A 26901-nucleotide genomic window follows, 5' to 3' on the forward strand; every position below is an offset into this window, starting at 1 on the left:
AGGCAATTCTTGATTCAAAGATGTGCCATCTAAGTAGATCTGACAGAGCAAAAGTTGAAGTAATTTGCTGAAACTCACACAGAAGTTCCATGGCAGAGACAGAAATAAAGATCAGGCCTTAAAACCTCCTGACCTACAAAGGGGTTTAGAGCAGTGGATGTCATTAAAGGAAAACAGAAAGAGTCCACAGCATGGAGGCAAAGAAAGCTTGACTTGGTAGAGCTTGTCAATCTCTTGGCAAAGGCATGTGAAAATTTTTCCAAGAGGAGGGATGTGCTGGAAGGTTGATTCAGATTTTGCAGAGAGATGAGCAAACACTGGGACTTGCAGATATAGAAGCCAGAGAAAATGAAGAAATCATATTTGGCAAGGAGTATTGAAGAGCTGAAAGTGGAAGAGAGGAAATGCCTGGAGCAGAGGGGGCCCTCTATATTGCTAGCCCAGAACATCAGGACTCAAATATTGTATGCTGCTTGGACGTTGTCTGGTGTGGAAACTGTGTGCTGGTGGCAGAATGAAGAAGGAGGATTTGTCAGGATTTGCACTGAAAGGAGAACAGAAAAGTTGGGTTGTTCAAAATGAAAACCTGATTGCAGAATCTGATAGGTGATAAGGACATCATAATGTATCTCAGTGAATCAAAACAAGTTTCAGATGTGACAAAATGAATGTCAATGAAAAACACAAGTTATGCTGATAGTGATAAAGAAGCAAGGTAGGTATCATTTCCTAGCTAAACACTGACGTCTTTCTAAAATTTTGTATCTCTGAGTAAAATGTGCCAGAATAAATCATAAAGTGTAACAGAAAAGATGTTTGGCATAAAAAACATCTACCAAGCCATAGCTGAAAAGCGTGTGAAATTAATCCTTGATCTTACAAAATCCTTGATCAAAACAAAAATTCCAAATCTCCATGTGCTGTAACAAACTCCCTGGTGTTGGACCTCAATGGCAAGGTACAGGCATTTTAAGGCATAGTAGACATTTTAAGAACCTTTTCTTGTGCAGCTATTGGATTAAAAAAAAAAAACAACAAAAACACCACAACAATTTTTGAACAACCAAAGAACCTTAGAAGAAGAGAGGATGTTGCAGGAACAATCTCTGTAGGAACAGATCTCTACCTAAAGTCTTTTATGCTTCACTTCAAGTGCTTTGCATTAATGAGATGAGCAACTCTTAAAAGAACAACATGACCCAGCATACTATAGTAATTCAATAATCCACTAGTCATATAACTACAAAATAATGCTGTTTCTTTCATGCACCGATCTTCATTTTAAATTGTTCCAGGTATCTTGGTATTTTTTTAAAATATTTCAGTACTTATTGTGATCTCAGTATAAAGCAGCTAACAGAAAAAGAAAAAAGAAAAAAAAGTAACACACATTTACTCCAAGTAACCCTGTGATATGTTACTCCACAGATATTGGTGGATTTTTCTTCTGCTTTTTCCACTAGTATTCCTTAAGGATCAGGCAAAGATATAGCTTCATATAAGTAATGTGAGAGATTTATTCTGCAAAACTCCTGTGCCCTTGTTTTGTTTCAGTAACACACTTCTGTTGTATTCACTGTAGAATTTACTCCAGGAGCTAGTGTTGTCAGTGCTAGAATAAGCATCACAAAATCATTCAGACATGTAATTTCTGATGTCAGAAGAGAACGTCAGAATTACTGCTGAAATAAGGAAGGGATTTTTGGAATACAGTAATCTTTCAAAATGAAGCCATTTACAAAAAAACCCAGGAACATTCTTTACCAAACCACTGACCCTGCATTTCATACAGCCAGCAACTCCTCAGTGACCTCTTTATCAGCCCAAAACGGCACTGAGTTTTCTTTCTGTTAATAGTATTTACATTAATCAAATTAATGTATTTCGGAAAATTTAAAATAAATCAGGTGCAGTACATGGAAACCTATTAATACGTTTAAAATATTTAAAAATGCTTTGAATTAATGCACATAGCATGCATACATTTAATCCTCTGTATGTCAAAATAATAAAATAAGTAGACTTTAGAAATCATTACTTCTTAACTGGCTAATTGAACTGACACTGAACTATAAAACAATGAAAAAAAACCTTCTCAGAAAAAGTTCTATTACAATACATTTTTACATTGGCTTTATTAAATTATTTTGATTACTGAAACTTTGCCAGAGAAAAAATAGAAAATATACTGAATGCATATAAGATAGTTCGATATGATCTGTATTATTTCATATCTCTGAATCTGTCAGTATAGTCATCTCTCCTGCACAACAGCTACAGCTCCTTTAAGCATCCTCAACATTATTTACGCCTTTAAATTTTAAAACATTAACAATGCAGTACCCCCCAAATCCAGCCTTGAACTCTGACAGACACTGATCTCTTTTCTCCCTCCCACACTCTGCTTTATCAGACACTATTTTGTTTAAATTGGCTACTAAATAGCATAGCACTGTACCTTTAAATACAAATCAAACAATATTCATATTCCAACGGTGCTGCTAGTTTCCCTTATGCATTGAATCGCCTGTAGATTAAAAGCTCAGAATCTGAAAAGGGATTCTGTTCTGCAGACCAAAGTTCTCTGTAGGAGATGAGGGAGAGGGTCAGTCCCGGAGTCACACACACAACAGGCAGAAAACACACTTGTGATCCTCAGCTTTGGATAGCATCAGAAAGGGGAATAAAAAGCAGAAACACATGGCACACTGAGAACTGGTATCACTTATGGCTTCTAACCAAAGCAGCAATTAAACACCTTTCATCATTCCCCCAAATGCCTGATTTTTGTAAGAACTGAGAGAAACACACACACACAAAGGCAAATCCCCTCTGAGCAGCAACGAAAACTTAATAACCTACCGTTTTCTTTGCACTCTTCTGGAGGTTTAGCCTTTTTCGCAAGTCGTGGATCCAGCCATGATGTTGTCTTTGTGTTATGGCTGAAAAGAAAAGAGATCACTCTGAGCAGACACATACTGAAAGGAATCAAGTTTATTCCTTAAGAAAAAAGGGTTAGTCCAACAAAATTGCAATCGATACACTTAATTTGCTTACTGGTTCTAAGTAGCCCTGAAGGAGGTGTAAGAGTAATTGTGCAAGGCAGCTGTAAATTTGGCAACCTCAGCTCTCTGTCCTCAAAGCAGCTATTTTTATTAAAATCAACTAGAATGTTGCCAAGTTAACCTCATTGAAAATGCAGAACTCATCCAGAGCAAAAGGAATTTATTACAAATACAGTGTTCTCCCGTTGAACGAGTGCAGGCGACAGGATTCTGTACCATTCTCACAGTTTTCGGATAGAATTATTTTCATCTTAAGCCTGTCCTTTTTATAAATACAAGTTTGTTATTTCTCACCAGCAGCACTGGCAAGGCATAGCAAAAGTGATGCAAATTACAACATGCTCCTGCAAAGTCCACATTTCCGGACAGAGTGATTAATGATACTTTGTTTAACAAACCTTTATCTCTCCATATATAATCCTTCTATCGAGATAAAATAGATATGCACAAGCTGAATGAATCATGTGGCTCCTTTCTATACTCAGAATAGATCTTTGAGGAATCAGCCATCAAATAGCGTTGAACTGGCACAAAATGTTTTCTGGGAGAATATTTTGCCAAATGAATTGACACTTAGCACAGCTAATGAGACTTAAAACAAGATCTTTTCAATGTATACCTTTCCTATAAGCATTTGAATTTGGAGCCAAATATTTTAAATATATTAAGAAAGGAAGACTATAAACCAGAAAAGGATGTGATCATTACTCCTTTATTTTTTGAGATGCCTTTCCTACAATGCCATCATTCAGAGACACTTCTAACCCGTGTTTTATTTATCTGATACATCCTAGGAGGATGCTTGTTCCGTACAGTACTGAATTATGTAGTTTATTATTAATTTGCTGTGTCATTTTAAAGTGTACTTAAGACTTCTCTTATAAACATGTGTAAGGTGTGCAATAATGGGGAACCTGGCAAAAAATGGATTAGGATGCAACTGGTAGTTGGTGAGTTATTGGTTAACTGGTACAGTCCATGTGGTCCAAACACCACTGGTTCCCCCAGGGAAAAATAAATGCCTAGAGCCAGCTCCTTCTCCCACCTTGACTCCCTGTTTAGTCCATTGCAAAAAACTTTTCCTCTGCCTCGATTTCTCTCTCTCTTTAAAAACAGAGTGATACTACCTACTTCTCAGCATTATTGTCACCATGTTAAAGCTTCCTCCACATTTTGGATGGGAAAAAAGGTAAATGAGAGTTACGTATGGATAAAGTGGCAACTAAAATGAAAATTGAGGCATTTAAATTCCTATTTTAAGCATGCTCTGGTCTAGAACACCATTCACGACAGGTGAAGAGGATAAACAAAACCTTCCCTTTCTTTGAGAGCAGGGCTATATTTGCAGAGTATGAAGAATGATAAGCCAAAGGTAAGGTAAATTTGAAACGATGCCAGCAGCCCGCGCTTGATTGCAAATGTAACTAAGACGCTTTCTCTGAAGCTCCAGCTGCCTGTGGTCTCCTATAGGGTGTATTTTTATACCGCAGTCACTGCCTAACTACAGCTTGTGCAGACATACTTGAGCTAGCTTTAAATTAACTAGGGGAGATACTGGCAACAATGTCACTGCAGCAGTATGGAGCCCAGCGTGGGCTCATCCCCCCAGCATCTACTGAGCTAGTTGGGTGCAGCCAGCAGCACAAGCTGAGCTGCACACTGTCATGGGTAACCCGTCAGCAGGGCGAGAGCTCGGAGCGAGCTTGGGCATACCTGTGGAAGCTGCAGTCACATCTCTGGAGTGTGGGCATGTCTGCACAACAGCCACTCTCTGCCAATTCTGAATGATTTTAGGGACACCCACTGGTTGCAGGGACTAAGTGGGATTCACAGATAGTTTCCTATGGCTTTAAAAGAGATATGTATATATATATGTATATATGACTACTATTGGTAATGTTTGCTACGGTATAAAGTGGATCTCAAAGCATTTTACAAAGGAAATAAAAATCATCACCCTTGTTTTAAAGGTGGGAACATGGAGTCACAGAGTCATCAAGTGACTGTCCACAGCCACCAAACAAGCCAGTGGCAGAGTCAGTGCTACAAGCAAACTCTGTTGCAAGTCAGCTGGCCAGTGTTTTCCTCACAAGTCCACACAACATCAGAACAGACCAATTCACCAGCCCGGAAAACACCCCTATGACATTTCTAGAATAGACCTGAGAAATGAGTTTTCAGGCATCTGTAAAGACAGGTGCCAAGCTGAAAATAAGCCAAATTCAGTATTAATGTTTAAAAATGTGAATTAGTTGAATTACAGCCTCCAAAGCTTTTGTTGAAACTGAGAACAACAACAAGCAGTTACGCTTCCCTTCAGCATAAATGCGGCTTCCATAAACCCAGAAGGACTGATGTCTTCCAGTTTTGTGCACTGTGGCCATTCTAAACAAAACCATAAACAAATTAAAAAGTCAACAGCTGTTCCATCAGAAGAGTGATCCTTCAGTCTGCAGAGATATTTCAGAGAATGAAGATGGTATCTTCTCTAGATCAGTTCTTACAGCACTCAATCTCCTCTTCTAGTTACTGTCTCTCAAACCCATTCAGCTATTTAGTAAAAGTAAAACTCATCCGCAAGAATGAGTTATCTATAACAAGTAACTGAAGAAGCAAAGTACCTTTTGAAAATCATCCCTCTCCTCCTTACCCATGTCCATGCCTGCTCCCTTGCCCTGCCTCTCCACTTTATCACCTATACTAAACAGGCATGCTACGTCTTGCAATGGGACTTTAAATGCTTCTAGACTGGTGCTCCAGTGGGTAAAAAAGAAGTTCTTGCTCTGAAGACAGACCCTACTTGAAAGAAGGCAGAATTAACCCCAGCTGTCTTCTAACACCTCTACAGTACCATCAATGTCCTCTTTAGCGCTACATAGTGCTGATTGCTTGGATCATCTTAGCAACCAGGTACACAACACACAAACACTCCTACAATGACGACAGACGTGACTACAGTTGTGCTGCTCTCAGTAACAGAGGGAAATAAGTAGTCCTGCGTTACAGCACAGTGGTTTAGTACACATGTCTAATTCTGTCCTACACAGGAGGTTTATTTGGCAGGGTACTCTTGCAACCTCCCTTGTGCCAGCTTTCAAGTTATGGGTTTTGGAGAGATGCTGCTCTTGCCATAGCTGGTGCCATGCTAGCACTATCCAGTGTTGTTCAGAGTAACCTCCTGTTAACTGTCTTCCAGCAAGGACTAGAACTGAGATTAGCCAACCATAGAAAAAAAGAGAGGCAGCTTCTTCCCCACACAGCTAGGACATGTTGGGAATGAGAGAAAGAACAAAAGCACGGTGGTGCCAGCTTGCTGAATGTCCCAGGGCAGGCTGCAGGGGCATCTCAGGAAAGACACCACGTCCCCTGTGTCCCAGGGCTCTGCCTATTCCCTCTTCAGCCAGAAGACTAGAATCTGTAAAAGCTGAAGGGAAACAATATTTAGTTCCTAAACAGTTTTTCATCTCATTTAAAAGAAGCCTTGGTAGGAAAGCTTTAACAATGGGAAAGAAGACAGAAGGAACAGTCAAATGGCCAAATCAACACCAATGGCAAAAGTAACTTTAACGCATATTTGCTGCATGACTTGTGCACGTTAATGCTTCTTAAGCACTAAAAACCTTGTAAAATGTACAGTGTATAACCTGCCTGCCTTACCACTAGGTCTAATGACGTGTGTCCATTTGGGAAGTCTTACAGACAGACCTGAAGGAGAAGGGGCTGGGGATTTACAGATTAGTTATGAATGAATTGCAGATGAATAGCAGAGGCAGTTGTGGAATAAATGCACAAACAGGCAGTCGGAGCAGTTGTTACTGTCTGAATGAGAGTGAAGTGATGCAACAAAAGCATCCTGTGAGAAATACAGCTGTGGCTCCACCAGCATTTTCTACTGGCTACTGTTTCATTACTCAGCAATAACCATACCTCATCATTAAAGGGCAGGTTTAGAAAGTCCATTCTTACACAATTTCAATTATCTTAATTACTAGCTAGGACGATTGAGCTAAGAGATAAGTGCTGGCAAATCAACCATGCATGTCTTAGAATCTGTCTTAAAATTAAGAGCAAATACCTAATTTTGGAAACTTTAGAAGTAGTCAACGAAGGATCCCTTTGGTTTTGCTTCAAGCATGTGGAGGATGGGAAGAGCTTAACATTTGAAAATTCATCCTAAGTTTTTACCTGCTGTACAAAATAGAAACCGCTTATAGGCCTGAAGGGTAGTGCAGATTTGAAAAATAATTGGAAAAAAAAAAAAGTCACTCAGTAAAGCAGCGGAGCTTAATATTGTAGCCAAAAGTCAATAAAATAATTATTGCTGAACTAACTTAAATCCTCCCTCTTTACCAAGTATTTACATCCAGCAGCAATAGTTTATTATAATCAGAATCCCCCGGTATCAATTATAGACAATGTTAAACATATGTGAAAAAAAAAAATTTCGGCTGGTTTAAACAGAGTGAAAGAAAGTTCAGAATACTTCCCAGAAACCCTGACTCAGCCCCCTGTTCTTCTCCAGCTTTTCTTTGCAACTCTGCTTTTAAGAATTCGCAGGACTGTTTATGCCCCAGTTCCCTGTTATCACCACTGGATCTAGGTACCAGGACCAGAGCCTCTCCAGAAATCTCACTGGATGCTCATCCATACCTTTAGGAAGTAAAAAACATTAGGCATGTGGCTTTTCTTATTTAACAATGTATTATCTTTTCATTATAATTATTTGTTAGACAGTATATTATTTTACTTAAGATTTGAATATAATGGATTTGTGTTAGCAATCTGTCAGTTTAAAGCACTTTGACAGATAAAGTTTCTTGTACTAACAAAGCCCTCAGACAATCTCTTGAAACATTTTTGAAGGGAATATAGAAAGTAGTTACTGACAGTAATAGCCTTAATGTCTTTTGAAAACACTGCAAACCTATTCTAAATTGCGACTCTTGCAAGGTATGTAATTTGCACGGTATTGTGAAAGGCATTTCAAAATGGGTGTTTACCAGTGTGTAGCTTCAGTGTATTTGGGGACAGCACATACAGGTTTGTTTGGGTTTTTATTGTGAATACATTACGTTCAAGATGGTCCTCATTATAACAGCTTGAGCAAAGGGGAGTATATGAGACAGAGGAAAACAACGTGCACTGTAGGCCACCTGACTTTTAAAATGCTTACTCCTACCTCCTTTTTGTATGCCTAATATTTGTAGATCTGCAGAGCTTTTCAGATAGCACAATAATGATTTTCAAGTAATTTATGCGTAGGGGGACAGTGACAGGAAAACAGAGCATTAAAATGGCAATTTTGCAATTCATCCTTTCTGGGGTGCTACCCAAACTTCTGGCACACATGTAGGGACAGATACAAAAGGGAGTCATCCTCTGGCTGTGGTTTGAATGGCAGCAGCTATGACTGTTAGTTTGCGTTGCACTTCATGCTGTCAGTCTCTTAGATGTGCCCAGAGTATGTGGTCCTTAAGAGATACAGTTTTGGGAGTGCCTATCCTGTGAATCCCAGCTGGCCTTGGGCAGTAGACAAGCACTTACGTACTCAGCCCAAACACAGTGGTGGTGCCTCTAGGCATTCACAGGAGCAGAAGATGCTTATGTAAGATTTTTGGGGGAATATATAAATGCCTAAAGTCTCCTACAGTAATTTCTGCTGTTAAAGTCACTCTCTTTGACTCAGGCAGTTAACTTCTGACAAAGAATGGGCTTCATCTCGTGTGACTTCAGCCATCTAGAAATTACACAGCTAATTGTGTAGGATTCCTCTCTATTCAAGGGAGAGGCACCTATACAGAATAATCTATCTTACCTATCTTCCAGTGGGACTGGGACCTAACCATATGCTCTTAGTGACATACTGGGTGCTATGGGATCTCCCAAATGGCCTCCGGCTGCCACTCCAGAAAGGCACTGTTTTTGACAGGTTCTGTGTCATATCTGCCAGGTTCCTGGAGATATCTTAGGCTATTAGTGTGCCTCTACAGTAGTTCTTTGGCTCAGATCAGGAGGTCACTTTTCAAGTGAATCTCTCAGTTATCTTCATTTACACACTGAGCATTCTCCCAGCTTGTAAGCTTCTTTCACTTGAATTTAAACCAGATGATACACAGCAAGAGGTCACCTAATGCACTTCAGCCATTCACAGGCATGCAGCCCGTGGCACCTGAAAAGACCTAGTAGTTGTGGATGTTGGGTTATCAGCACCAAGTGTTCCACTCTGCAGTCTACTGATATTGCTAATTTAGATATAGACGTGGTTTCGATCAGGCTGGTTTTAACTCAAATCTGTCTCATGGACTGAGTTCAGGGGTTCAGGGGTTGAAGACAATTAAGTGCATTCCTAGTAATCAACTTTCTTTTTAGTTTCATCTGAAAGGAATCCAGTTCATGTACTCTGAAGTCAAATCACAGTGCGTGGAGACAACCGGATTTGCTTCAAAAGTGTACTCCTGACACAAACTTAGATACTACTGCAGACGTACCCTTGGATATCCAAGGGCATCTTTACTGGTAGAAGCACCTACATTTAGGCAAATTAATTCTGCCCTTATCTTCGGACAGGATGAATCAGCCTCTGGAGGTAATTATCTCTCTCCATTGACCACAGAAGGAGCCTTGGCAACTGGTTCATACTAGATACCTAATGTTATATGGCAAGCCAGGTGATCTGAATCTTCTAGTTCAATAAATACAAAGGAGAAAAATTATAATACCACTACAAACATCAGAGGAAAGGTGTTGGGAGAGGAGTTCTGCAGAGCAGAGCAGCAGAGACCTTTGGGGGAAAGACAAAAAATAAGAAAGTGAGGAAAGACAACAGGAGTTGAGCTGGCAGTTTGACCTGGTTGTCAGCATAGATAAAAACAGCAAGTGGGAGCAAGGGACAATACACCACTAGTACAGACTGAGAATGTCTTTATAACTTCAAAAGACAAGAAAAGAAAAGAATTCAGCATTCCCCAAATTCTTTCCAGTTCTACCATCTCCCCATTCCTAATTAATTTGTCATGAGGCAAGGAAGTGGTCTCAGGAGAAAGAAACCAAGAGAGATCTTTTCTGTTGCCTGTCCCACTGTCTGTCATGTTGAAGTCCAAAGAGCATTAGAGATCTGATCATTGTTATGCTGACCAAAGCTGACCAATTCAATACAACATATAAAGAAGGAAAAAGAATTATGGACATATATGATCAAATTCACACAAGCCCTGATGATTCAGAACTGTCCACACAATAAAGTCACACTGATACAAGATGGCTTGCTTCCCAAAGAAGAATAATCCCATCAGAAGCGAATATTAAACCAGCATGTAAAAAAAAATCCTTCACCTTAATTGCTACTTAATTAAAGTAGTAGAAATAACCATACAACCAAAACATGGTGAATTTCAATATTATGCACTGATACACTGATGATGTAACATACTCTCAAAAGTGCCAAGCTAGTTTATAAGAGATAGGGTAATTATTGCAGGATATGGAAGTAATCTTGAGCAGGTAGAAGGGTGTACTTCCACCTCAGTACTTTTAGCATCTTCTAATACAAAAGATGAAGTTATGAAATGTAATGGTGTAGCCAAGCTTAACTAATATATCCTGCTTTCTGATGGTGAACTGATGGAGCAACCAGGAACAGCTAAATATATCATGATTCTTCACATAAGCAACATGTTAGGATAAACATGTAATTCCTACAACCAAAAGACTTTCCTACCTTAAAAACTACTACGAAGAAATAGTGATCCCATTGAAGTCAGTAGCAATATTCTTAGAAACAAACTAGGTCAGGATTTTACTTTTCCAATTTGTAGCTGTACTTCTTTTCAGGTAACACCTGAAATAGCACCAGCTGTATTCAAAAACTTAATGGCTGTTTTTTACTGTGAAGAGGGGAGTCCTTGGCAGAGGCCTATTTTATAGCTGTTTTGTAGTCTTTTATGGTGCTCTCATAAAAAAAGCAGCTTTAACAACTAGAAAAAGATATTGCAACAGGTCCAAAAAGCAATGCTGACTACACTGCTCAGAGAAGTAGGTGTTGAAGTAGGAAGAGACTGAATGTCTGTGAGATGTACTGGAAAGTGGTTTGTTAAACCTCATGTGGCCAAATTCTCCTAAAAATCATCACCACAAGTCAAAGATGATGATCCTTTAAAGATGTATTTCAGAGGTTTGAATTTATTCTAGGCTTTTCTCCACTAACAAAACAATTATTAATGTAGTATAAGCAAAGGAAACCATCTGTGCTTTTGAACGGCATAGAGGTAAATAGCTTTTGTTATGGGCTACGTAATAATGTCCTTGAGACTATTCATCGAGGCTTAGTTGTAGCTCAGCTTAACTTACCGCAGCTCTTCCTGGTTAAATGTCTTCATCTCTCCACACTCCTTCCAGAGAGCTCTGCTGCCTATAGGCGGATAGAGCGCTGGAGGGAAAGGCAAAATCAATTCTGCCTTTTATAAATAAGCATCATAATGCGTAACCATCTCTACAGGAGAGTCTATAATGTCATGGTTTATGTGATGGAGTTGGAGGGTTGGGTGAAGGCCACATTCAAGACTGACTACACATGATAGCGGATGCACTGAGAGACTTGGTCCTTTTGTATTCCCTTCAACACTGACCAACACAGCAAACATCAATTGCCCAGGATCCAATGCAACCAACGCCTGCTGACTTTGTGAGGACAACACAACACTCATGTCTCTAGTATGTGGTTGGAGAGTAGTTGGCAAGGTGAGGTCTGAAGGCTATGGGGAACTGCAGCCTTTCCTTAGCCCTGGGAGAGGGAAAAACTAAAAATTAGTGATGGCTACAATTTATTTAAGCATGCCAAAATACGTCACACTCATCAGCCTTATTTAAAGTAGAAAAGAAGGAGCAGAAATGGAGGTTTTTTTGGTGGTATTCCTATTTATGTACAGTGTTTTAATTATTGCATGTTCTCATTAGCATATGTTCTCAATGAAAGCAAACGTAGAAGATGGAATCCTATTTGTGTGGTGTGTGTTTGTATTTGAAAATTTGGATTCATATGTAAGGAAGGCTGGAAACAGCCCAAGAAATGTACTTAAGTAGCTCTTAAACAGTGGTAAGTATTATGCAGTAAGAAGGGATCTCTTCCTGTTCTGTCTGTGAATGCTAATATAGGTAAACATAAGGTCATGCACCTATGTCAAAAAAGGGAAAGAAAGGAAGAAACAGACCAAGCCATGCTCTAAAATACAACCATCTTCTGAATCATCCAGTGAATCTAGTATATGATTTATTTTTTTCTTTTTAGACCTTGAGGCAGAGGAAGTTCCTTCCAGTGTGCTTTACAAAATGCTAACTGGGCCATTAATGATTAACAAATAAATAATAGTGTCTTCAGACAGTTATCTTTCTTCTTATGAAATCACTCCCTTTCTCACTGTAAATCTGCCATGTTACTTCTGATGGCAGTTTTGATAAATGAGCTCACATACAAATTTTAGAGGTTAGTTTGAGGTGAATGAATGAAAATGCTGTCATGAAATCTAAGATCTTTGGATATACCTGTGACAATCTGGAATTTGAGATCGCTTACTGCTTGAAGTCCTTAGGGTTTAAAGGCACAATTCACATGAGCCTCAAATAAAGCAATAAAAGATGCTGTCTAGTATGACTTTTTTTTCACCCATTGTGATGTACACTTTAAAAATGTTTGGTTTTCATCTATTATTTAATAATCTAGTACAATCTTTACTACTGTTCGGGGAGATGTTGTTAGACAAATAGGTTTTTGTTGTCTTTTTATCTTTCTGTTTTTTGCGAAAGCAAATGGAGTCTCTTCATGCCATTAACCAAAGTGACTTGTAAACAAAGAGGCAATTTAACAGCATCCCCACAGCATTACATTCCTACTTAACCCTGTGAAGACTGTGCAATGTGAAAACTCAAACGATGGAGGAGTTGTTCCTTTGCTAGGATTCTAGTAAATAATCTGGTATTTTTACAGATGTGTAATTGCACTTTTTTTGCAATTACATTATTCAAGAATATAATCCCAAAGGCAACGAGCCCTTATAACAGTCTTTCTATCCAGTCTGCACCTCTGATTGATTTCTCTGCTTTACATAACATTCATTTAGTGGAAGTGAATGATGAACATTGTCAGAACTGCAGTGTAAACCAAAGCATTTCCAGGAAAGGAAGTAAGCTGTAACATCAAAGGAATTTGTGGAGTGGAATGGCTGCAGCGGCAGGGCTATTTGCATTCACTGTGGTTGTTACAAAATATAAATTTATTTTCTATTAAATTACCTGCTGCAGCATTTAGCACTGTCACAGTTTGGTGTGTTAGTGACCTATGCATCATCCCGTCCCCCACCCTCCAAACGTATCAGGTTTTTGTTACAACAAGTAAAATAAAAGTGCCACATAATTCAGTCTGAGCTCTGTCAGAGCATTCAGTATGTGCAGAAAAATTAAATTTAGGAGTGAGGTAAGAAGGAAACAAGGGTTTGAGCTAGTCCTGAGGTCATCTTAGTTCTTCTCTGCTTGCTTGGGTAAAGTTACTATAATTAGTCTTTTTCTAGAATAAGTATATTTTTGCCCTTTTCAGCAAAGACACTTATGTTTTAATAGTTACTGCTCTCTTCAGCCATGTATATGCCAGAAGCTATAGTTGGTCATGCCAGCGTTCATGAAAAATCATGTACACAAATTTATTCCTATAATTTGTTTACACTTCATGTGATAGTCATAAAATTTTACATGAAATAAGGGACTTAAAGCAGAATTGACACCACCAAATGTTAGTTTTACCTACTAATAATCAGAATAATGGTTAATGCTCCAAATTGTTTGAGGCAGTTCCTTAAAGCAAACAGAAATGCTACTGCTACCTCTTTAAGTAGTGTTCTGCTGATGAGGATGTTGGTTTTTCCTTTCTTTTTTTTTTTTTTTTTTAGAACTTTCATATCCATTTGTTCCATGAGTTGGCTAATTAGCAACAGTAGCAACAGTTATGTATAACCTACCAAAAGGAAAACCTTTCTACACATAATTAATTCTCCTTATTGTCCACTCATTTATTTTATTATTTCTAAATATAGCATGGTCTAGCTGGTTTTTAGCCCACCTAGCTTGCTTTCTTTAAATTGGCAAAAAGCTCAACCCTCTCCACCTCTGTCCACATAAGGAAGAACCCAGTGATTGTGCTACTCTCCCATAAACACCAGAACAGCACATAAGCTTTGCTTTCGCCAGAAGAAACAACAGCTTTCATTGCTGCCATTGAAGTGCTAAGCAGTCCAGTCACCCATCTTAAAAAACAGCATGCTTCAATGTACATCAGTAACGCAGGCATTGCCACCAGCTCTCAGGAGCATCCTGCTGTTTTAATGAGAAGGAGTGCAATGCTCCACTCCACCATACAAACCATTTCCCCACCCAGTTAAATACAATACAGCTATTAGAAAGAGAAGAAATAAGACTCACTCAATAAAGTAGACTTCCCCCTTTTCTGTATAAGCCATTTCCCAGTTATCAGGCAGTGGGCCCAAGTCATCATTCTCTTCAGGTTTAGTCTGTTTTGTTACATCCATATCCTCCTTTGCTTCTTCAGGCTGAGTATATCCTGGTGCAGGACAAGGTTGGGTAGAAGATACCTCACCTGAGACACCTGTACTCTTCTCTTCATGTTCACTTGATTCTACAAGAGAAGAAAAATTACAGGTTTTGGATATCCAAGTTAATGGTGGAGAATTTACCAGGTGCAAGTCTCCAAAGAATACTCTATGAACTGCAAGTCTTGAAATAAAGAGGAAAATTCTGTTGGGTTTACACAAGAGTCCCTCTGATGATGCATTTTATCTGGAACATAATAAAAGAAAATAAAGCAATAAAATCAAACTGAAACAAGAAACTAATAAAGAGCTAAGAAACAAGCCAAAGAGTTCTGGCTCATTCTGTCCCAGGAGTCCTTCCAGACCAGCAGTTAGCACTGAGCAGAAGGCAGCCTCATATCCAGCAGCGCTACTGTCTTGTGTTTTAACTTTTCAAATTATGCACGCATAAAGCAAGTACCCTGCTGTTTTACTACACACAACAGATCCTTTTCAATTAAAGAAGTATATACACTAATTGCTTTACCTATATCCGTACATCAGAGAAATCAATATGACATCCATCAACTCATAGCAATATATTAACCATATAGAAAGTGGTTGTGTTTTCATTACCAGTATAATCTGTGGGACGCTTAGTTTCCCACAGCCAATGCCAAATGCTTCCTATACCCAATATGGTTGTGTCTCACTGTGACCAAGAACATACTCAGGAAGGAGTCTTCCTTTCCTATGTCTTTTTCAGTACTGATCTTTCACTTTTCATTGATTTTACTTTCCATAAAGTCAGAAATTAAAAAAATGTGGTGTCCAACAGTATCTCTACCACTATCAGTTCCCACAGTCCAGTCCACATACTTTTAGCTAAGCAAGTGTAGTAGAACTTAGCAATACTTGTTAAAATGTCCGCTGAACACAAACATAAGACAAAACCACAGAGATACCTCAAAAAAAAAAAAATCAGCTAAATAGGGAGCAGGTGTGCAATATCAGGAGTCTAAATGTGCCTTATCCACATTATTGAACACTTACCTCCACACTTAAGAGTCTACATGGTCATTTGCATGAATGAGTATCACATAGCAGGGCTTCCATGCACACAGCTATTGACAGTGGAGAAAACACAATCTTTTCTTGACTACTTCTAGCTCAAACAGAGGATGCCTGAGAGAACTTGTCCCCATAAAGAAAGAGATTCCTTCATCCTTGGAGGTGAATAAGTTTGGTTGACTGGTCTACTAGGTATGTGTTTGTAAGCTGTGTTTTATCATATGGTCTGTCTAGGAACTATTACTTGAAAAAGTGTGGCAGGAACCTGTTGCCTCAGTGGACAACAGAAGCTCTCATCCTTGGATCCTTTTTTCTGTTGCACTTAAATGAAGCCTGATCACATTGAAAAAGTGTTCAGACCCCTATTTTTGGCCAAATGAACAGCAACTAAAATAAATTCACGATTTTAATATATTGACTGAATCTCCAGTGACTATGATGGGATCCTAGTCAGATGGCTGAAATGACCCTACATGTTAAGGTAGGTAAACCAAATTCAGTCCTGCTTAGACTAGTTGCTCAGTTTCTAGATAGTTAAAATGAAGGGAAATCAATCTCAGACATAGTGAGCATGGCGTTATATTAGGTTACGTGAAGGCTAATGACATAAACTCACCAATAGATAAAAACCATAGGAACACAGACAATGAATATCAGAGGAGAACTGAGAACAAACTGTGAACTTGTACACCAACATTTAATCAAAATGATGCATAATTGGTGTAATAGAGACTAGATTGACTAGAGACTATGAACAATAGAGCTTGTTCATAAAGATATGTAAGGAATGAAGGAAGTATGTATGATTTTGTATCATCAAAAATATATATACACTTGCTCTGAGTAATATTATATGGATGATATTGAAGTCTGTGGATAATTATAAAAAAAGAAAGGAGAGAATAAGTTTTTAAAAGAAGTCAACAATGTAGTCTACAATAAAGTTCAAGAAGGTGAAAAATTTTTAAATGAACTAACGGTGCATCCAGAGCACAGAACCATGCAGATACTTGTGTGAAATATGTAGGAGGTGGAAGACAATTTGGGTGAAATGATCTAATTTGTGACGCTTAGGACAGCAAGAAAGAAGAACAACAAAAAATTAACAACAATGGTCTTAAAAAATTAACAAAAATGGTCTTAAACCCACCAGATTTTAATAAATTCACAGAATTAATAAATTTAATGTTATGGCAAGCAACAGTAAGGGAAAAGGAGTTCAGGGAAAAGGAGTTCAGGCAAACTGGTAAAGATTAAATAAACAATACTAAGAGTTCAAGCACAAATTTTCCTAACGAAAAAGAAAAATAGTAAGTATAACGAGAGATCATTTTGATTAAGCCATGACTTTTCAATGGTCTGCTACTTGATATAGAATTGTACAAAAGGTGAAAACTAGATTAAATTGTTAAGGATGAACACAGAAAAACAATATGGGCATGTAACAGCAAAGCAGAACAGTCAGTCTAGAAAATGAGATAGTCAGGGACATTAGAGGTGACAAGAAAACTTTCTGTAAGTGCATTAATAATAAGACAACGACCAAAAGCAGACTCATTTCACTATGTGGAAAGGAAGGAAAGCTAATAATATATGACGCATAAAAAACCCAAGGCAGTTAGTGTTCTTTTTGCCTCAGTCACTACTGCAAAAAGATTACCTGTGATTAAATGACTAACATAATTAATGTCAGCGATAGGGCTAAAGAACTCAGAGTAGAGTGGGCAGAGAACAGGTCAGGTACAACTTAGGTGAAGCAGCCATTCTCAGTTGGCAGAGCCCGATGAAATGAAACCTAGGCTACTGAGGGAACCAATGAAGCAGACTCATGGCTAGTAATGGCTACACCTTTGAGACTTCATGGAGAAAAGAAACTTAGAAAAAACAGACACAGTCCTGGTTTCAGCAAAGTGTCCATGATTTAGGTTTTTAGATAGTTTTATATTCTTAATTTCCGAGCACCTAAGTTCCCTTTGAAATAATTTGCTCAACTAGGCCATTACATCTTTTTGTAAAAAAGGAGGAGGAAGACCCATGTAACTGTAACTTCACATCTTTCTATTTTTAATTCCTAGAAGGACAGTGGGACCAGCAATCAAACAACCTACATGTAAGCTCTTCAAAGGTGATAAATAATTGTCAAGATTTTTCAGGAAGAAATTGTGCCAAACTAGTATTATTTCTTTTCATGACAGAGTAGCAGGTGCTGCTCCTTGGGGAAAAATGGTAGATATAGTTTTCATGATCTTAAAAAAAGATTTTTGACACTGACACATGCAGCCTTGTGTGAAAAAAAAAACGTAGATCCGGTCTTGAACAGGGTGATGGTCTATAGCTCTACAGCCATATGCAGCTCATGCTGCTAAATCTTAACTCATACTTGAACTATGTGGTATTACAGTGATTTTATGCTATTTGGAAATGTGAATCTGTCTGTGGGAAGAAATCAATTAGCAAGAGTTGTGCTAATTGCACACAAGTGCAAGTTTTGCTCAGTTGCATCCCACAGCAGAGCAGCAGGATCCCAGGGGAGCTGAAGTCCCCTCCTTGTCTACCACTCCCAAATCCCCCCTCTCCGCCGCCTTGGCTTTCCAAAATATGTGGCATCTGTCTGGTGCAAAATGCCACAATCAGCTGTAAAAATACAAGATGGGGAGCAAATGCCTAGGCAGAACTCCTAGTGAAAATACAGTGGAGGTATGGGGACGTGTGAGGGATGTCTAACCATTATCTTCAGTCAATAATGATACTATTGAAAAAGGAAAACAAGCAGCATAATAGGCAGGAAGAGTAAGCATATTCGATACAGGTCCTTTCACCTTCAGCTACAGTAAGGTTTAATCAGGAGTACTGTGCCCAGTTTTGAGAATTTCATGTCAAGGAAGATGGGAAACAGTCCAGATGACAGAAAAGAAAAAAAAAAAAAGAAAAAGATTGGAAGTATGGAAAGATTGAAGAATAGGTTTTTTTTTTAGTCTTGAGGATAAAAGACTGATGGGTAGGGGAAGCATTTTCAAATGTGTAAAAGTTTCCTGCAAAGCGGAGAGGATATATGATCTCCACTTCCCCTGAGAATAGGACAATAATTGCTGATAAATTCTTTGGGGTTTTTGTTCTTATCTCTGCAAAGCAAAAGTGAGTTCTCATCTGTCTCAAGCATCATTGACAGATCTGTGAGTGGTATTCCTGAGGCTACCTGCAGTCTTGACCACATTTCTGCTCCAGGAACAATGCTGTACAGATTAAACTGAAGACAAGGCATAACGCCACACAGTACATATGACCGCAGTAGAACAAATAAATTTGGACCACAGGTGCATCACACACAATGGCTAATGATCAGCCGATTGGTCTGATAGTGCACAGATGTGGTGACGTTGCTGTGTCTTGGGATTTTAGCTTGATATCTGTAATATGTGTTTTTTCTCAAGTTATTATTTTCAATAGGTCTGATGAGGTCAGATTCTTGATTTTCAGTAACTATATTAACAAATCCCAGCCATCATGATAGAAGAAAAAATGTGAAAATTAAGCCTTGAGGATTAGAAGAAATATTCTGAGCTTGTCTAAGATAAGAGATTGCTATCAAAATATAGTGGGGGGAAAAAGGAATCTGATGTTTATTTAACAACTTAAAAATATAATTATTTAAAAGCCAATCTCATGAATTATTAATTCCTGGATCATTATTTTTGAATAGCTTACTTTGATAATGGAGAAGGCATTGTGATGACTAAAGACCAAGCAATTAAGGTAGAATTGCCTAATGCCATTTAATAACAAGCTTTACACAACGGACATCCTAGTCACACTTATCTGGAATACAGCCCTACGGTGTCATCTTATCTTTTATTATATGTATCTATCATTCACATACTCCAGGTAAGGTATATATTTACCTTACTGTTTTTCTTTCTGCTAATATATATTCATACATAATGTTTGATTTGATAAAAAACAGGAGTTCTGGTTAAAAACTAGCAGTGTCTTAAATATACAACTAAAATTTGAAATACTACAGCAACACACTGTGAGCACAAATATTTATCTTCAGACAACATATGGTATAAAAAAAGATCCTAAAATTGTACCATAATATGGGTCCAGAAGTATTTTTGTCACTAAAAAACCAATCAATTGACTTTACATCAAGCGATATAGCCTACTAGATCTGCTGTCTCACTACAAAACAGATTACATGGTCCAGTTTTCAAAAGCAGTTTAGCACAATATCTCAACAGTGAGTGTCCTGGGAAGTGACAAAATAGGCACCAGTAAAGCACCAGCAAGTTACTGCTTATGTGGAATACCAAGAACTTTGGGAAGAAGATAATGTGAATGTTACAAATACCTACTTATCATTAAATACTGGAAGTTCATCTCTGTAGTACTCCAACTCCAAATACCAGCAGTTAAAATATTACTGGTTAACATGACATATTCTCTATACAGCTCTTAGACAACCTAGTGACCTTTTTTTTAGAAATAACTGGTAGTTATGTTTTGATAGTCTCAGAATTTAAGCCTTCATCAATGGTGTTGCTTGTACTTTAAATTGTTTCTATTAGTTACAGTCTCACTCTTGAAATTTGCCATCTAAACACGTAAGAGGGCCTTGTCACTTTATTCCTTTATTTTAATGCTGCAGATTATTCATGCAGTAAAGTTTAAAAACTTATTCTCTTCCTCCAAAAGTATCAAACCAGACGATCTAAGCAATATCAGCAGAGGACGAATTAAAGGAAATATTATTAAATAGTAATTTATGAAGTGGTTTTAGCAGGTCTGAAGGAAAATATCGCAGCTCTTTATACCCTTATTGTATCTAAATGACTAATTTGTTAACTTTGGCACAGGAAACAGTCCATCCATTTTAAATAACTGTTGGATATAAGAGTAGTTTAAGTCATGTTTGCTGAGCTATGTGCATCTGTTTTCTTGTGAAAATATCCCTCTGCAGCCTTGGAGCTGCTCCCTTTCCCACAGACCTGTAGCCATACTTGGGTTTTGGTGCTTTGCATGAAGGCACTAACACGATAAGAACTAGGAGCTGATGTGGGGGAAGGAAAACAGGGCACATGGAGACTGGGTGAGCACAGGGTATTCTGTAGGTCATAGGTTGTAACCTAGCTGTGATAAATTGAGTTTAGAGAACACACCTACAACACAAATATCAATAGACACCAATTTTTGTATTTTTTGGATGGCTCTTGGATGCCATGTGAATTATTTTCATACCTCTGGCTGTCTTTGCTGTGTAATAATGAAAGAATAAGCTCAACCTGTTCCTTGGGACTACTGCACCTTGCGTGGTGATTGACAGCATTGGGAGTCTAGCCTTTTGCTTCGTTATCAACCTAAGGCATGGAATGATCATTTTGAAACTTTATGTCATATCTTATCCCTCAATTAATTTGAGCCTGCCAGAACTTTCATTCTCTGGGTGCAACTTGTCATTGCTCAAGTAATGTCAGAATAATGCACATACATAAGCATTCCTTCAATGTTAGAGTGGTTCTTCTGGAGTTTGGATGATAAACACTTAGAAGTGTGAAGCACATGTGACATGACCAACACAGTGTCAAATCATGATGCTGGTTGTGCAGGAGACTGACAATTCTCTGCAGACACAAACAGTAACAGCAGTGAAAACTGAATGTCTGACGAGCGGGTTGCAATTTGACCAAAAGTCTTCTTACCTCTTTTGTCAAAGCATCAGTTTTGCAGAAATCATTCATTTCAATGCAGTGTCCATCAGGAAAGGCTTCTCAGGTGCAAAAGGTCTCACCCAAACCAGTGAATGGCAGAGACCTAACCCAGAGTAGCCAGAAGTCCAGTAATGTGTGCAATTGCACTAGGTATGAGAAACCCAATGCTAACTCTAGACTTGACCATCTTAACAGCTAATCTATAGATTGTGTCTCTCTCATGCTGCTTGGCAAATAGTAGGATTCTTCATTTAAATTTAGCAATCTAGGCTCCTGTGTATCTGTAGGCTGAATTAAGCATTCTAGATTGCAGAGGTGTTACCCTAAAAAGGGTATTTAAACCACCTATGCTCTCTTACTCTTTGGAGTTGCCTCTTTCTCCTTACTTTATATAAAAGAGAGCAGAGACAAGTAGCTCAAACAAAAAGTAAGGCATTTAGGCATATAATTTACTGAAGTTGAATGAGATAAATCCCACTTCCCAATTAATACTATTGTGTCCTGAGAGAACTTGATCCAGGATGAAGGACTGAGAGTGCTCCATTCTAAAGTGGCCAAAAGCCTCACCCTAAAGAAGTGAGAAGACTTCCTGTTGGGTTCTGAGCTGAGGACAGGTGGCAAAAATCGGAAAGAATAAACACATTTGGCAGCACAAATTAACAAGAAGACAATTATGGAGCACAGCTGAAGATCTCCAGTCTGTCCAAACACAACTGTCCAAGGGAAATCTGATGGCCTATGAAGCAAGGTATGTGGAAGTGAATTAATGAAAAATTGATTCCTACTAATAAAGCTCAACAGATGCGCAGATTATCTTGACAGATACTGAAAAGTGGTCTGGAAAATCAGACCAAAAGCACAAAGATCGCTACAACTACAAATGTTGCTTATTGGTCTGATAAAGACAGGTTTCTTTTCTTCAGATTAATCTTAGATCTTTTACTATTTCACCCTAGCAGTCCTAGGTGTTACAGCAGTCCTTTGCCTTGCCAGCACTCTGATACCTTGGCAGTTAATAAGTCATTAAGGTGCTGAGCTTCTATAAAAAATGTATCAATGTTTCAGATGTCCCAAGAGTCCTATATTTAATAAAAGACTCCCATTAGAAGGGAAGTATTTAAAATAGAATACACTTTCTAAAAGAACTGGAAATAACAAATATCCTGCTTTAGTTGCTTTGTTATAAAAACTAGATTGCTCCCTCCAAGAGTTTTAATAGAAAAAGAAAAAAATTAACATATTCTGGTTTTCCTGATTGTTCAAAGACACAAACTACAAATGCACACACATTTTAGAGGTAGCTAAGACTCTGTCAGCTCACAGAGAAAATGACTGCAGTAACAGGGTCCGTGGGAGCTACACTGCCCAACAAAGGCAACACAGCATGTATGTACAGAGCTGCTTTGCTACAATCCCCAAAGTCCTCAATCAGTGTAACTGAACAACAAAACCCTGCTTATGAAACCATGAGAGCCAACACAGGCACTGCTTGTTCTGCTGGCCACACCTACAGGAATTACTTTGTGGGGGGCAAGGAGGGGGAGGAGGGGGGCTGTCTTACACCGATGCTCATGTATTTCAGTTTGTAACACAACACATGCCAGTGCCTGTTTCTTGGGTGCTGCCTAGTCATCGTTCACATAGAATTTGCCTGGGAGAAGCAAATTATAGGTGTACAATTCAAGAAGAAAAGCAGGTAAACATTGCCTCTTGATCCAGCTTGAGCTGAAACATATTGCCCTGGAAATTGCTCCTCAGCAATAGTCTGTTATGTGGCACATTTTGAATAACTGCGAAGAATGATTTTTCTAATGATTTCTACAATACACATCAGAGACCAAATCCTGCCTTTGCCTCTTCTGCTGTGGAAGTATCCTGGCAACAGATCCAGTGCTGATGTTTTATGTAAGGATTTCTGGGCTTCATACTTTTCTGCTTAGCTGTGTAGGAAAGACACTAAGCGTCCGAGCATTGCCGACAGATGCAACATTGTGTGGAAGGGATGAGCAAGGCTTGTACAGAATGTGATGGCAATGGCCAGGGAGTAATGCTGCAGCCCTTTGGCGAGCCAAGAGGGGAGAATGACATCCACTCTCACCCCACCACTCCCTGCCACCCACCTTGTACACAGGGATGGATTCTGCACAGGGATTTGCCCTTACATGTAATGTTAGGCAACAACTACAGAAAAACACGTGGCAAATACATCCTTCATGGGAAGATCTTCAATTCAATATACTTTCTAATGCAGTAGGAGGAAAAAAAAGTATGTATAGAACCTGCAGTATGAAAATCCTTTTTACAGTGTTTAGAAGATTAGGTAATGGATTTTTTGTTTCACATTAACCTATACATTTAGAGAACTTGCAATATTCCATTTTATCTTCTCATCCATGTGATTGTCACTACAGACTTCTTCTTCAATAATTTGTTTCTGAATTTCTAAGTTCACCAAAAAGGATTCACAGAATAATTTCTCAGAGAAATATAAAAGCCTGAATTCTTTAATACTTGCACAACAACAAAAAAGTCATTTCTTAAATGGCATTTCAGAATAAAAATAAGTACTGTAAAATGATGACTTGCTGAAATATTGAAGGGGAAGCTGATTACCTGCTTGGGAAAAAGCTGGAGTGCTCTCACTCAGGATACAAGTCAGTATCTTGAGCCCCTTTTTTTCTGAAGAACTATGATCCAAGGGGTAAAACAACAGCTGCCTTTTAGGACTAGACATCTGAAATCTTTATCAGCTTTATGCAGGCTCTGGAAGATTGCTGCAAAGGGTCCTTCCCGGTAGTATTGCCAGCTAAGTTTCATTGGCACTGCCACAGATTCGTTAATATGATGACAACTTTACTCTTCTACAATTGCTAAGATTTCATAACAATTTACAAAAGTTCACTTCATAATGTAGTGAGCTCTATTGTGAGTATCACCATTTGGGAACAAGGAGACCTGAAACACAGAGACTAGATTCATTTGACCAAATTACAGTTCTCTAGTCTCTCTCTATAGTCAATGGAGAGAAATAGGCACTTGTGATTGATTTCCTAACCTAGAAATCTAAAACAGGTCACATGACTGTATTCAGAAAGTAGATATTTTTCTCTTTGGTCTATAAAGAGAGTTCAAAGCGACTAGTTCAGATATCTTTACGGTAGTTGAGATAAGTGAGATGACTCCCCAAAATGGAGGTTAAGTAATTTGGTTTAGGCTTGAGAGAAATCCTATTATTCAGGATTCCTGGCTTTCAGTCTTATAAGAACATCCTTACCTGAACATGCATATTCTCACTGCAGAAGGAGGTAACTGAGGACTGTGAATAACAGAAATGCATTGCAAAGTAAGAAGGAAGAACAGACCTGGTGTTACTGTCACATCATTTCCATTGACCACAGGTCTTTCTTCCTCTTCTTCCTCCGGTGGTTCAATACCTGTCTTCTCCATATTGCTCACAGACTTATTCCTTTTGCGTTTGCCTTCAGCCCCGGGAGTGGCACCTGGGAGGATCTGATCTGTTACATTTAACAGCAATGGAGCTGGTTCTGCTGGAGGCTTCGGAGTGCCGTAATAGTTGTCTGGAAAGAAAAGAAAAGGAGTAACATAAATTTGCAGAAATACATCTGCTGCTTCTTCTTCTTTTGGCTTAGATTAATGGGATTATGTGAGGTAGGATCTGATTCATCAGCTAATATAAAGATTACTTCAAAATGTTTTCTGCGAAGTTAAATATTCACCTTACATGAAATGGTAATTAATTTTCTTGGTGGTAGCACTAGTGATCAAATTGTGTTTACAACTATATAACAAGTTAACACTTTCTGAAACTTTAACAGGGTAAGTTAACATTCCTCTCACCCAAATTCCTGACAAGTAGGCAGCATAACGGAGCTGTTTTCTTATTTCAAACCGTTAGCTAGGACAAATTAGTTTTGTAATATTTATGCCACAATACCAGAGCTTCTGAAGGATCAAAAGGACCATAAAAGTATTGGCTATTCATTATGTTATGTCATTTTCACCCCCCAAAAAATTCTCTCACCTGCTTAGAAAGTAAATAATCATTCAAAGATTCAGAGATTTGCAGTTTTAAGTAATGTTTGAACTACTTCATTTTTCATATTTGTCAAATTTTTGCTATTCATGAGCAAAGCTCCAGATTTGTAATAGTTAATGCTAATATATTTTCAAAGAAAGTTGAAACCTGATGCTTTAGCGCTTAAAATTATCTCGAAGTACTAAGGAATTCTGAGAAGATTTAAGGTGGCTGACAGATTACCCACTATTTGTCTCTCATGTAATTTCTGGCAACTTCTTCTGAATCACCTACTTTCTGTCAGAAGGATTATTAGATTAGCTGGACCATGATCTGATCTTTTCTATCAATATATGTATGTTTGCATTTCTAGCACATCTGGTCTCAAAACTGGTTTCTTACTGATACCTCAAATTTGTCTTAAAAATATGGTTAAAAATAAAATATTAAAATAATCAAATAAAAGAATATAAAAAATATTAGCAAGTCCTCTCTAGAAGCAAACATAAAGAGTAATATAAGACATAAAGATAAAAACATGCTATTTATGCAGTTATCTTTTTTTCATCTGAAAATTGCATTGAAGGGCAGTGAACATGATGCCTTACAAGTAGATCTTCAGCAGTTAGTATGGGAAACTAAAAATACTGTGCAGCTCTGAGAAACTTTCCAAAGAAAAAAGTACCTACGTAAGGATATTAAGTTGCTGAAGATATTTGTAGACCAAATGACCATTTTTTAATTCTTATCGCAAAATTTAGGGCTTATGCATAATCAAATAATAGCAGCAACTTTCAAAAATTATTTTAACCATGTATGAGTGTGACACAGATAAAGAAATATGTTATATCTGCACAGTAAACCATCATAAGATACATTTTGCAGGCAGAGTAAAAGTTATTTCTGGTCCTAGTATTCCTGTGTGTTTCCAATTAATTACAATGTTCAGTCACATGGCCACCCCAATACAGGTAAGTAATTGACCACTCTTGCAACTACTGAATACTCTGTGAATTTTTCACAGTGGTTTAGCAAAATGATATTCATAACAGATGTTTCTGTAATTGTAATACACTAGAAAAATGTACTGTGTTAAATGGCCCTCGTAGTCACTTGGGCTTAGGGACTGCAGAATGAAAAACTGACTCACTGAAGATTTTCTTTTGATTTTATGAGATGGCAGCAGGTTTAACACAGAGCCCTGATGCCAGTAGGGCAATGAGTTCTGCCTTTGTATGGCTGTCTGTGACCTGCCCTCCAACAGTCTGCAGGAGGTCTGTCTAACTCCCAGGGTCAAAGCAGGGGAGCAGGATTTGGGGTCTAAGGGGGGAAGAGAAATCTACATTGATCCACTTGCAAAACCGTACCTCCGAAATATGTCAAATTCAGATCTATTCACAGTCAAACTTCTAAGCTCTGACAGTGCGGGGTATTTTGAGAGTACCTGAAAA

At 38.3% G+C, this 26901-nt stretch overlaps 1 protein-coding gene across 1 annotated transcript in view; it reads right to left on the minus strand.

The window, feature by feature from the left end:
* Positions 1-26901, minus strand: part of MAGI2 (membrane associated guanylate kinase, WW and PDZ domain containing 2) — a 527738-nt gene that overhangs the window by 230248 nt on the left and 270589 nt on the right. The window contains 3 exon segments of the mRNA XM_009328383.1: positions 2863-2942; positions 14529-14742; positions 24777-24992. Of these exon segments, the coding sequence (XP_009326658.1) occupies positions 2863-2942; positions 14529-14742; positions 24777-24992 (510 nt within the window).

Source organism: Pygoscelis adeliae, unplaced genomic scaffold, assembly GCF_000699105.1.
Source record: "Pygoscelis adeliae isolate BGI_AS28 unplaced genomic scaffold, ASM69910v1 Scaffold267, whole genome shotgun sequence".
Classification (NCBI taxonomy): domain Eukaryota; kingdom Metazoa; phylum Chordata; class Aves; order Sphenisciformes; family Spheniscidae; genus Pygoscelis; species Pygoscelis adeliae.